General features: G+C 41.3%; 1 protein-coding gene across 5 annotated transcripts in view; it reads right to left on the bottom strand.

Annotated features, from left to right (window-relative positions):
* Window positions 1–580: 580 nt before the first annotated feature.
* The window catches only part of LOC132406344 (zinc finger protein 653-like), a 63,745-nt gene continuing 50,475 nt past the window's right edge, over window positions 581–13,850 (bottom strand). For 3 of the 5 annotated variants that reach the window (XM_059991888.1, XM_059991889.1, XM_059991891.1), the window contains one exon: window positions 581–3,552. In XM_059991888.1, coding sequence (XP_059847871.1) covers window positions 3,375–3,552 — 178 coding nt within the window. In that variant the 3' untranslated portion in view covers window positions 581–3,374. The remainder of the gene's footprint in view (window positions 3,553–13,850) is intronic. The other 2 variants (XM_059991892.1, XM_059991890.1) reach the window with 2 other exon arrangements.

Genomic DNA, 13,850 nt, shown 5'->3' with positions numbered 1-13,850 from the left:
GTGAGGTGGGAAGTTGGCAGCTAGGAGAACGGGCAGCAGGGTGGACTGGGGGAGGAGGGAGCAGGGGGCAGGTGTGATGGGTTGGAGATGAGAAGAGGTGGGGCAGAAGAGGATGGTGAGAAATGAGATGGTTCAGAGGTAAGTGAGGATAGGTCAAGGAAAGCCATAGGTGAACCTCCCTCTACAATTTCCTTCTCTCTTTCCTTACAGATGAGACTCTAAAAACTGGAAGTTATCGGAAGAAACCCTGGATGTGAAAAGTTGCCACTGTCCCTGAGCTGAGCAACCCTTGTTGAAAAATATTTCAAGGTACATCACAATTGCAAGATAATCCATGGTCATCCCATCCAGCATCACAGCTTGCAGATTCACCACTCAATAACTTCAAGACACAGGAAAATTGGAAAGTAATCACAAGGTCGGGGGAAGAGGCCAGGAAATAGCACAGCTCCTGCCTGTTTCTATTTTAAATGGCCATACATCACCCATGGGAGATGGGAGCTGACTGAGATCCAAATTCAAGTTGGAAAACCACAAAATAAAAATGCCCTTGGCATCAGATTCAAAACCACCACCAAAATTTACAATAAAATAGTTTGACATTTACTAACATAAACCACCACAAAATTAAAACTTTCAATGTACATTCAAATATTTGTCGAACTTGTAAACATTTCGTTGATGACTTGCTTAACATTAAGACCAAAAAGGTATAGGTATAAACACTCACACGTTAGCACTGTTTGTGAGCAGGATAGGAAAAAGCATCGTGCTTTAGATGCATGGGTTAAAGAAAAGTGGGATAGGGCCCCTTTGAGAGATGTCATTAGTCCTGCTCCTATCCCCAAGTCATGCTCTGCTCTGGAGGGCTGGCTTCAGAGATCTTGCTTATTCTCCTATCTTTTGTGGTTATTCTTTTGCAAGGACCAAAGCATCTCAATGCCTACTCCTCTGGATGGTTTCTCAATGAACCTCTAAACGCCATATGCACAGCTTGGCTAATAAAGGATTATGCTGAAAATCAGTTAAGTACTTCCTACCTGTCACCTCTTCCTTATTATCAAACAGCACTGCTTTGAAAACCAGGCGATGGTGCAGTCATGACAAGGCTAGGGCCAAGATAATGTCCAGGCATGGATAGTTTACAGTGCAAATGTGCACTATCTTGATAGTGTGCAAGCAACCCAGGCAAGAAAGGTCCTTGAGAGGGTGCATCCTTTTGCACAGAAGGGGACCGGAGCCATTTGGTAAACCAAGACAAGGATGTCAACCAAGGATTCTAAGATGACATTTGTCCTTGATCTAAGAAAGGATGTGCTGACATTGAAGGTAGTCCAGAGGTGCATGAGAATGACACTGGAAATGACATTGTGTTAGGATGGCTCTGGGCCTGTACTCGCTGGAATTTAGAAGAATAAGGGGTAAGATCTCATTGAATATCGAAAGGCATAGATAGAGTGGACATGGATGGAATGTTCAGGGGTACTCTAGGACCAGAGGGCACAACTCACAATAGGATAATCTTTTAGAACAGAGAGGAGGAGAATTCTTCTTCTTTTTAGTCAGAATATAGCGAATCTGTGGAACTCATTGACATAGATGGCTGCAGAGGCCAAGTCATAAAGTGTTGATTGATAGGTTCTTGATTGTTCTCAAAGGTTACCAGAAAAGGCAGAAAATGAGGTTGAGAGGGATAATAAATCAGCCATGATATAATGTAAGAGCAGACCCAATGGGCCAAAAATGGCCTAATTCAGCTCTTAGATTTTCATGGTCCTCTAATGGAACAACACCATGTGCTGGAGGAACTCAACAGATCAGGAAGTGTATACAGACAAGAATAGTCAGTGTTTCAAACCAAGATCTTTCATTGTGAGTTTATTTCACTCCATAGATACTGCCTGGCCTGCTCAGTTCCTCTAGCATTTTGTGTACATTCTTCACAATTTCCAGCACCTGTAAAATCTCTGTGCTTATCAGTCGTTCTAATGATTGCTCAGTCCTGTTGACAAGTTTATGGGAGATCTATGAAACAATACTCTCTCTATCCCACTGCCCACACCAGTGCAACTTCAACCTTACTAACATGGTGTGCCACCTGGAAGATCCAGTAGCAGGCTGGAGTTCTAAAAGTACACCATTTAATTCACCATTTACAAGTTCAGTACCAACCCTGTCTTTGGCTTCAGCAGCAGTCATTTCAGAGTCACAACTTGGCTACCTGACCTAAGCTCGATGGAATCAAATCTTCTGTCAGACTAGGGTACGAGTTCTGAGAGATCTTTTGGGTTAGATTTGAATCACACCAATAGGGAAAGAGAAGCCAAAGACCAGAACCAGACTGTAATGTTACTGAATGGAATTTCAAGGACTAGGGGCTACTTTTGTTTTACACCCAAATTTGGAGGAACTAAACAGATCAGTTCCCTATGAAGGGAAGTAAACAGTCAACTTTGTAGGATACATGCAAGAACATTAACTGTATTTGACAAGTTCTTGAATATGGACACTATTACAACATCCCTAAGCTGAGGGTAGATGTTCCTTTTCTCAGACCTTCATGAACAGGCCACACATGCAGTGCCAGAATGCTGGTCCATCTTACTTCAAGATCTACTTGAAGTACTTGATCCTGTCAGCACCAGTGGCTTTGTTGCTTTTTGCCTTCATCAGGGCTCTCCCTAGTCCACTGCTCTGATGAAGAGTCTCAGCTCAAACATAGACTGTTTATTTCCTTCCACTGATGCTGCCCAACTTATGAGTTCCTCCAGCATTTTGTGTACAACAGGATGATGTGTTTGATATCATTGTTTGCCCCTAATACTTGATCAATAGTGACGTGCATGCAGAACCGTTCTAGTCACCTACCTACAGAAAATATATCAATAATATTGGAACTTCAACATTTGAGAGAAATTTGGATTATTTGGGGTATGGAAGGCTAAGGTCCAGGTACGGGTCTATGGAACCAGGTAGAATAACTGTTCAGTATGGACTAGGTGGGCCAAAGGGCCTGTTTTTGTGCTGTAGTGCCCTATGACTTCAAGTCTTTAATTCCCTACACTTTTTATTTTCTAATAACGGTCTTTGCGCTCATATCTGTCACAGTTTGGCTGTGGTTGGGTCAGGCTTTACCCTGAGCAGGATGCCACTCTCAGTGACTGCATTGCCCCAGGATTCAAGTAAGCTTACTGCATGTCCCCCATGTCAGCAACACCCACCCTACCCCCTAACAGCTTGAAAATTTTTAATAGAGAGAAGCTGAAAATATAAAATATCATTTTTGAATTAACAGTGCTTTGCACAGACTTTATGGGAAGGCAAGGAGGATCTGTGCATGCTCCTCTTGTCACAGCAGTCCAAGTCCAGCAAGGTCACAGGGTCTGACACTCAGGGTGACTCTTTAGCTTATGAAATTTGACGCTGTCCATCTTCTCAAACTTCTTGCCACAGTATTCACAGGTGAAGTTATACTGTATCTCGGTGTCGTGTTTCTTCATGTGCCAGTTCAGAGAAGCCCTCTGTCGACACTGATAGCCACATATTTCACACCTTTGAACACAAAAGAAAAAGCCCGGTTAATATAAACCTCATTAGCACCTGGTGTTGTCCAAGGTTCCGGTACACTATTCTCCTGTACTTGGACCATTAGTTTGCCACTGTATATATAATACCATAGGACATAGGAGCAGAATTAGGCCATTTAGCCCATTGAGTGTGTTCCACAATTCCATTATGGTGGTTTTATTGTTCTTCTCAACCCTATTCTCCTGTCTTCTTCCTGTAACTTTCAATGTTCTTACTAAAAAAAAACTATCAACCACCACTTTAAGTATACCCAATGACTTGGCCTCCACAGCCATCTGTGGCAATGAATTTCACAGACTCACTACCCTATGACTACAGAGATTCCTTCTTAGCTCTGTTCTAAAGCCTTCTATTCTGAGGCTGTGCCTTCTGGTCCTAGACACCCCTACTATAGGAAATAAGTCCACACAATCTAAGCCTTTCAATATTTGTTAGATTTTAATGAGATTTCCCCTCATTCTTCTAAACTCTAACAAGTACAGGCACAGTGCCATCACATGCTTCTCATATGTTAACACTTTCATTCCCAGGATCATTCTTGCAAACATCATCTGGACCCTGTCCAATGCCAATATGTTCGTTCTTAAATAAGGGCTCACAAATTATTCATTATACTCCAAGTGTGGCCTGACCAATGACTTACAAAACCTCGGCATTACATCCTTGCTTTTATATTCCAGTCCTCTTGAAATGAATGCTCGCACTGTATTTGCCTTCCTTACCTTGACTCAACCTCCAAGTTAACCTTTTGGGAATTCTGCATAAGGACTCCTAAGTTCCTTTGCACCTCTGATTTCTAAATTTGTTCCCCTATTAGAAAATAGTATATACCTTTATTCCTGCAACCAAAGTGGTCCCTAAACTCTATCCCATCTGCTCCTTCTTTGCCCATTCTCCTAATCTGTCTAAATCTTTCTGCAGACTCCATTTCCTCAATACTATTTGCCCTATCTTTGTACAAAATACCACTATTTACAAAGTACACTATTTACACAGTATGTTATTTAACTTTGCAAGCTTCATACAATTAATTTCACGGTACCCTGGTGAATATAGCAATAAACTGACCTGAATTTGAATTCTTAATTTGGTACAGGCTCATTGGTAATTGTTGGCAGTAAAAACTATTTAGCTAATTCATCCAAAGAAACCTAGTCTCCTTTCCACTCCAGCAGCAATCTATTGTCTGTAAATAATTTACTGGAACTGTCATTTAACCTCAGGTCACAACTTCTCCGCTCTCCCATTAAGCAGAAGATACAAAAGCCTGAAAGTACATAACAGGAAATTCAAGAGCAGCTCCTACCCTATTGTTATCAGACTCTTGAATGGACCTTTTGTATATGATGGACTTTTGGCTTAAATCTAACTTACGATCTTGCATAGATATCCTCAAAAGATCAAATTTATTGTTATCTAGAATCATAGACACAGGCAGTATAGAAATTGATCAATGTGGCCAACCTCGCCCATGCCGACAATAATGCCTGGCCAAACTATCCCCCTTTGTTACCTTGTTATGATTTTGCACTTTATCATTCATCAACACTGCACTTTAGGTAGCTTTTACATTTTATTCTGCATTGTTCCCTTACTCTAGCTCAATGCACTATGCGATGATTTGTGCTGTATAAACAGTATGCAAGACACCATATTTTGGTGCATGTGATAATAATAAACCCAATACAAATACTAATACTTCAATTTGAAGTATAAAATCAGTTGCATGGGTGGTAAATCTGGAACTCATTACCACTGAGGGCCGTGGAGACTGGGTGTATTTAAGGCAGAGATTGATAGGTTCTTGACTGGTGAGGGGGTTAAGGGTCATCAGGAGAAGGCAGAAGAAAAATGGAGCTGAATGAATGAATAGCAAATGACCAAATTTTGTGGCTATATCAAACATCAGAATGGGGAAGAAATGTGATCTAAGTGACTTTGACCATGAAATGATTGTCGGTGCTAGACAGGGTGGTTCAAATATCTCAGAAATTGCTAATCTAGAATTTTAATGCACAACATTGTCTCAAGTTTACAGAGAATAGTGCAAAAAATGATAACATCAGTGAGAAGTCGTTCTGTGGGTGAAAACTCCTTATTAATGAGACAGGTCAAAGAATGGGCATTTGGTTCAAGCTGACAGTAAGGCCACTGTAACTCAAATAATCACATGTTACAACAGTGGTGTGCAGAACAGAATTTCTGAATGCACAACCTCTCAAATCTTGAAGTGGATGGGCTACAGCACCAGAAGACCACACTGGGTTCTACTCCTGTACCTAATAAAGTGGCCCATGTGCGTGCAAGCTTTTTATTTATCCACATTTTATTCCATATCCATATTTAAAACTCTAGTTTTTTTAAACTTTTTTTAACCATATAACAACCATATAACAATCACAGCACGGAAACAGGCCATCTCGGCCCTCCTAGTACGTGCCGAACTCTTAATCACACCTAGTCCCACCTACCTGCACTCAGCCCATAATCCTCCACTCATTTCCTGTCCATATACCTATCCAATTTTACCTTAAATGACACAACTGAACTGGCCTCTACTACTTCTACACGAAGCTCATTCCACACAGCTTTCTGAGTAAAGCTATTTCTGAGTAAAGAAATACCCCCTCGTGTTTCCCTTAAACTTCTGCCCCCAACTCTCAAATCATGTCCTCTCGTTTGAATCTCCCCTACTCTCAATGGAAACAGCCTATTCACGTCAACTCTATCTATCCCTCTCAAAATTTTAAATACCTCGATCAAACCCCCCCCCCCCTCAACCTTCTACGCTCCAATGAATAGAGACCCAACTTGTTCAACCTTTCTCTGTAATGTAAGTGCTGAAACCCAGGTAACATCCTAGTAAATCGTCTCTGCACTCTCTCTAATTTATTGATATCTTTCCTATAATTCGGTGACCAGAACTGCACACAATATTCCAAATTTGGCCTTACCAATGCCTTGTACAATTTTAACATTACATTCCAACTTCTGTACTCAATGCTTTGATTTATAAAGGCCAGCGTTCCAAAAGCCTTCTTCACCACCCTATCTACATGAGACTCCACCTTCAGGGAACTATGCACTGTTATTCCTAGATCTCTCTGTTCCTCTGCATTCCTCAATGCCCTACCATTTACCCTGTATGTTCTATTTGGATTATTCCTGCCAAAATGTAGAACCTCACACTTCTCAGCATTAAACCCCATCTGCCAACGTTCAGCCCATTCTTCTAACCAGCATAAATCTCCCTGCAAGCTTTGAAAACCCACCTCATTATCCACAACACCTCCTACCTCCTACTATCATCAGCTTACTTACTAATCCAATTTACCACCCCATCATCCAGATCATTTATGTATATTAACAAACAACATTGGGCCCAAAACAGACCCTTGAGGCACCCCGCTAGTCACCGGCCTCCATCCCGATAAACAATTATCCACCACTACTCTCTGGCATCTCCCATCTAGTCACTGTTTAATCCATTTTATTACTCCAGCATTAATACCTAACGACTGAACCTTCTTAACTAACCTTCTATGTGGAACTTTGTCAAAGGCTTTGCTGAAGTTCATATAGACTACATCCACTGCCTTACCCTCGTCAACATTCCTCGTAACTTCTTCAAAAAATTCAATAAGGTTTGCCAAACATGACCTTCCACGCACAAATCCATGCTGGCTACTCCTAATCAGATCCTGTCTATCCAGATAATTATTAATACTATCTCTAAGAATACTTCCATTAATTTACCTAACACTGATGTCAAACTGACAGGTCTATAATTGCTAGGCTTACTTCCAGAACCCTTTTTAAACAATGGAACCACCATGAGCAATACGCCAATCCTCCGGCACAATCCCCGTTTCTAATGACATCTTAAAGATCTCCGTCAGAGCTCCTGCTATTTCTACACAAACTTCCCTCAAGGTCCTGGGGAATATCCTGTCAGGTCCCGGAGATTTATCCACTTTTAAATTTCTTAAAAGCGCCAGTACTTCCACCTCTTTAATTGTCATAGGTTCCATAACTTCCTTACTTGTTTCCCACACCTTACACAATTCAATATCCTTCTCCTTAGTGAATACTGAAGAGAAGAAATCGTTCAAAATCTCTCCCATCTCCCTCAGCTCCACACATAGCTGACCACTCTGATTCTCTAAGGGGCCAATTTTATCCCTCACTATCCTCTTGCTTTTAATATAACTGTAGAAACCTTTCGGATTTACTTTCACCTTATTTGCCAAACCAACCTCGTATCTTCTTTTAGCTTTTCTAATCTCTTTCTTAAGATTCCTTTTACATTCTTTATATTCCTCGAGCAATTCCTTTACTCCATGCTGCCTATATCTATTGTAGACATCTCTCTTTTTCCGAACCAAATTTCTAATATCCCTTGAAAACCATGGTGCTTTCAAACCTTTAACCTTTCCTTTCAACCTAACAGGAACATAAAGATTCTGTACCTTCATAATTTCACCCTTAAATGACCTCCATTTCTCTATTACATCCTTCCCATAAAACAACTTGACCCAATCCACTCTCTCTAAATCCCTTCACATCTCCTCAAAGTTAGCCTTTCTCCAATCAAAAATCTCAACTCTAGGTCCTGTCCTGTCCTTCTCCATAATTATATTGAAGCTAATGCTATTGTGATCACTGGACCCAAAGTGCTCCCCAACACATACATCTGTCAGCTGACCTATTGCATTCCCTAACAGGAGATCCAACACTGCCCCATCTCTAGTCGGTACTTCTATGTATTGTTGCAAAAAACTATCCTGCACACATTTCACAAACTCTAAACCATCCAGCCCTTTTACAGAATGAGCTTCCCAGTCTACGTTTAAATAATTGTTTTAATGTTGTTGCACTTAACCAATACACCAGAGCAAATTCCTAATACATGTAACTGTACATGGCGAATAAAGTTGATCCTTCAACATTAATTACAAGCAACATACAACCAATGATATGAACTCCTTTCTTTTTCAGCTTACACAAAGTCTATGCTGATTATATTTGATTCAGAAATTTACCCCTAAGATTGAAATATATACTTTTGCTAAGCCATTCTTCCTCAGATAGTTGTGAAGCCTAGCTGTAAAATACTTTTGGCATCAAGGTAAATAACTGGGTCACAGTATGTTACTATCTTCTCACAGATGGAATCTATCAGACGGAAGTTGTTTGTGTCAGGTAATGACTTTGCAAGTCTTTATAAAACTTTGGGTAGGAAGAACAAAGGGCACATTGCAGGGGCACAGTAGTCATAACTGCAGGTGTTTTCACCAGCATTAAAATCAGTAACTTTAAATTCCTTGGCATTAACATATCAGAGCACCTGTCTTGGGACCAAAATGTAAGTACCATTTCAAAGAAAGCATGACAATGCCTCTACATTCTTAGAAGTTTGCACAGATTTTGCACGTCATCTAAAACTCTGATAAACATCTATTGATGCACAATATGCTGACTGGCTGCACAATTGCCTGGTATGGGAACACCAAAGCCCATGAAAGGAAAAACCTAGTAAAATAGCCTCGCCCATCACAGGAGAAGCCTTCCCACCACTGAACACATCTATGTGGAGCACTGCCACAAGAAAGCAGCATCCATCATCAAGGACCTCCACAGTGCAGGCCATGCCTTGGCACCAGGTTAAGGAACAGTTGTTACCCTACAATCATCAAGCTCCTGAACCAATGTGGAGAATTTCACTCACCTCAACAGTGATCTGATTCTACGACTTACAGACTCATTTTCAAGGCTACAGCTCATGTTCTCAGTATTATTTATTTATCATTATTATTTTATTTGCATAGCTTGTCTTTTTTTGCACATTGGTTGCTTGTCAGTCTTTGTTTATGTATATTTTCGCATCAACTCTATTGCATTTTTTGTTCTACTGTGAACGTCTGGAAGAAAATGAATCTCAAGGAAGTATATGGTGGTATATACATCGATAATAAATTTACTTCGAACTTCAAAATAAACAAGTTTGAACATTATAATGAATAATAGTTACAAATTCTTTTTCTATTCATTATTCATTCCACTTTTCATTATAATGGAACATGGGGGGTACAACTTCATTTACAGGATGGTGAGAGTGTGGAATGAGCTGCCCACAGAAGTGGTGGATGTGGGTTTGATTTTAATATTTAAGAGAAGTCTGGATAATTACATGGATGGGAGGTGTATGGAGGACCATAGCCCAGATGTGAGTCAATGGAACTAGACAGAATAAAAATTCGGCACAGGTTAGATGGACCAAAAGACTTGATTCTGTGCTGTAGTACTATACGACTTCTACAATTTCGCCCCAGTTATTCCATGTTGGCTGTCAGTAGAACAAGCCTATTAATTAATTTCTCCTCCCCTACCACCCTTTAAAGACTAAAGATCTTATAAATTTAGCTTTATTTATCACATATACATTGAAACATACAGTGAAAGGCACTGTCTGCACCAATGACCCAGACAGCCCAAGGACATGCTGGGGGCCAACAAAGCATGCCCACAACTTACTAACCCTAACTCGTATGCCTTTAGAATGTGGGAGGAAACCAGAGCACACAAAGAAAACCCATGTGGTCACAGGGAGAAAACACGAACTCCTTACAGAGAGCTTGCTGAGCTATCAACAACTTTCTGCAATTTCTTGCATCACACAGAGCTATTGCCATACCAAGCCATTGTGCATCCCAACAGAATGTTCTGTCTATCATCGATAAAACAAATTGAACCACAATTGTAAGCGCTGTAAAGTACTATGCTAACCACTACACTACCATGCCACTGCTCATCATTATTCTCTTTCAATTCTTTTTCACTTACACCAACTGCTAATATGCAGTACAGCAGCCAAGTAACTATAGACAATACTCCTGGTGCAGGAGTAGGCCATTCGGCCCTTCTAGCCAGCACCACCATTCACTGTAATCATGGCTGATCATACACAATCAGTACCCCGTTCTTGCCCTCTCCCCATATCCCTTGACCCCGTTATCTATAAGAGCTCTATCTAACTCTCTCTTGAAAGCATCCAGAGACTTGGCCTCCACTGCCTTGTGAGGCACAGCATTCCACATATCCACCACTCTCTGGGTAAAAAAGTTTTTCTGCATCTCTGTTCTAAATGGCCTACCCCTTATTCTTAAACTGTGGCCTCTAGTTCTGGACTCACCCATCAGCGGGAACATGCTTCCTGCCTCCAGCATGTCCAATCCCTTAATAATCTTATATGTTTCAATCAGATCCCTCTCATCCTTCTAAATTCCAGTGTATACAAGCTCAGTCGCTCCAATCTTTCAACATATGACTGTCCTGCCATTCCGGGAATTAACCTTGTGAACCTACGCTGCACTCCCTGAATAGCAAGAATGTCCTTCCTCAAATTTGGAGACCAAAACTGCACACAATACTCCAGGTGAGGTCTCACCAGGGCCCCGTACAGCTGCAGAAGGACCTCTTTACTCCTATACTCAATTCCTCGTGTTATAAAGGCCAGCATGTCATTAGCTTTCTTCACTGCCTGCTGTACCTGCATGCTTGCTTTCATTGACTGATGTACAAGAACACCTAGATCTCGTTGTACTTCCCCTTTTCCTAACTTGACTCCATTTAGATAGTAATCTGCCTTCCTGTTCTTGCCACCAAAGTGGATAACCTCACATTTATCCACATTAATCTGCATCTGCCATACATTTGCCCACTCACCTAGCCTGTCCAAGTCACCCTGAATTCTCATAACATCCTCCTGACATTTCACACTGCCACCCAGCTTTGTGTCATCGGCAAATTTGCTAATATTACTTTTAATCCCTTCATCTAAATCATTAATGTATATTGTAAACAACCATGGTCCCAGCACTGAACCTTCCGGTACCCACTGGTCACAGCCTGCCATTCCGAAAGGGACCCGTTAATCGCTACTCTGTTTCCTGTCAGCCAGCCAATTTTCAATCCATGTCAGTACTCTGCCCCCAGTACCACTTGCCCTAATTTTGCCCACTGATCTCCTATATGGGACTTTATCAAAAGCCTTCTGGAAGTCCAGGTACACTACATCCACTGGCTCTCCCTTGTACATTTTCATAGTTACATCCTCAAAAAACTCCAGAAGATTAGTCAAGCATGATTTTTCCTTCGTAAATCCATGCTGACTCGGACTGGTCCTTCTACCGCTATTCAAATGTGTCATAATTTCCTCTTTTATAATTGACTCCAGCATCTTTCCCACCACTGACGTCAGGCTAACCGGTCTATAATTCCCTGTTTTCTCTCTCCCTCCTTTCTTGAAAAGCGTGACAACATTAGCCACCCTCCAATCAGCAGGAACTGATCCTGAATCTATAGAACATTGGAAAATGATTACCAATGCGTCCACGATTTCTAGAGCCAGCTCCTTAAGTACCCTGGGATGCAGACCATCAGGTCCCGGGGAATTATCAACCTTCAGAGCCAACAGTCTATCCAACACCGTTTCTTGCCTAATATAAATTTCCTTCAGTTCATCCATTACCCTAGTTCCTTTGGCCACTATTACATCTGGGAGATTGTTTGTGTCTTCCCTAGCGAAGACAGATCCAAAGTACCTGTTCAACTCATCTGCCATTTCCTTGTTCCCCATAATAAATTCACCTGTTTCTGTCTTCAATGGCCCAAATTTGGTCTTAACTATTTTTTTTCTTTTCACATACCTAAAGAAGCTTTTACTATCTTCCTTTATATTCTTGGCTAGTTTACCTTCATACCTCATTTTTTCTCCACGTATTGCCTTTTTTGTTATCTTCTGTTGCTCTTTAAAAGCTTCTCAGCCCTCCGGCTTCCCACTCATCTTTGCTATGTTATACTTTTTCTCTTTTATTTTTATACTGTCCTTTACTTCCCTCGTCAACCACGGCTGCCCCTTACTCCCCTTAGGATCTTTCTTCCTCTTTGGAATGAACTGATCCTGCACCTTCTGCATTACTCCCAGAAATACCTGCCATTCTTGTTCCACTGTCTTCCCTGCTAGGGTATTGTTCCATTGAACTTTGGCCAGCTACTCTCTCATAGCTCCATAGTTCCCTTTGTTCAACTGTAATACTGACACATCTGATTTTCCCTTCTCAAATTGTAGGTTAAAACATATCATATTATGGTCACTACCTCCTAATGGCTCCTTTACCTTGAGGTCCCTGATCAAATCCGGTTCATTGTACAACATTAAATCTAGAATTGCCTTCTCCGTGGTAGGCACCAGTACAAGTTGTTCTAAGAATCCATCTCAGAGGCACTCCACAGACTCCCTTTCTTGGGGTCCAGTACCATCCTGATTCTCCCAGTCTACCTACATGTTGAAATCCTCCATGACAACTGTATCATTACCTTTGCGACATGCCACTTTTAACTCTTCATTCAACTTACACCCTACATCCAGACTACTGTTTGAGGGCCTGTAGATAACTCCCATTAGGGTCTTTCTACCCTTAGAATTTCTCAGTTCTATCCATACTGACTCTACATTCCCAGATTCTATGTCTCCCCTCGCAAGGGACTGAATATCATTCCTCACCAACAGAGCCACCCCACCCTCTCTGCCCATCAGTCTGTCCTTTCAATAAGACGTATATCCTTGAATATTCATTTCCCAGGCCCTGTCTGCTTGAAGCCATGTCTCTGTTATTCCCACAACATCATACTTGCCAATTTCCAACTGAGCCTCAAGCTCATCTACTTTAATCCTTAAACTTTGGCATTCATATATAATACTTTTACTTCGTTACTCCCCTCAGCTTTCATATCAATTCCTATTTCACTTGGCCATACTGTATGATCTCTTCTTGAGCTTTCTGCTCCATTGATTCTGTTGTCCATTTTAACTTTTCTTATTTTCACTTTCCCTTTAACTCCATCTTTATATTTCCAGTTCATCCCCTCCCCCCCATTACTTAGTTTAAACACGTCTGTGTTGCAGTGGTAAACCTGTCTGCCAGAATGCTGGTCCCCCACCTGTTAAGGTGCAACCCGTCCCTTTTGTACAATTTATCCTTACCCCAAAACATACCCCAGAGGTCCAAGAATGTAAATCCTGGCTTCCTGCACCAGTTCCTCAGCCACACATTCAGATCCATTATCTCCCTGTTCTTGCACGAGGAACTGGAAGCAAACCAGAGATAACCATCCTGGAAGTCCTGTTTTTCAGCCTTCTTCTGAGTTCTGTGAAGTCCCGCTGCAGAATGTCCTTCCTCTTCTTCCCGATGTCATTTGTG

The sequence above is a fragment of the Hypanus sabinus genome, chromosome 16, assembly GCF_030144855.1.
Source record: "Hypanus sabinus isolate sHypSab1 chromosome 16, sHypSab1.hap1, whole genome shotgun sequence".
Lineage (NCBI taxonomy): Eukaryota > Metazoa > Chordata > Chondrichthyes > Myliobatiformes > Dasyatidae > Hypanus > Hypanus sabinus.
The sequence above is the reverse complement of the archived record's forward strand: the minus strand, read 5'-3'. Positions and strand labels throughout refer to the sequence as shown.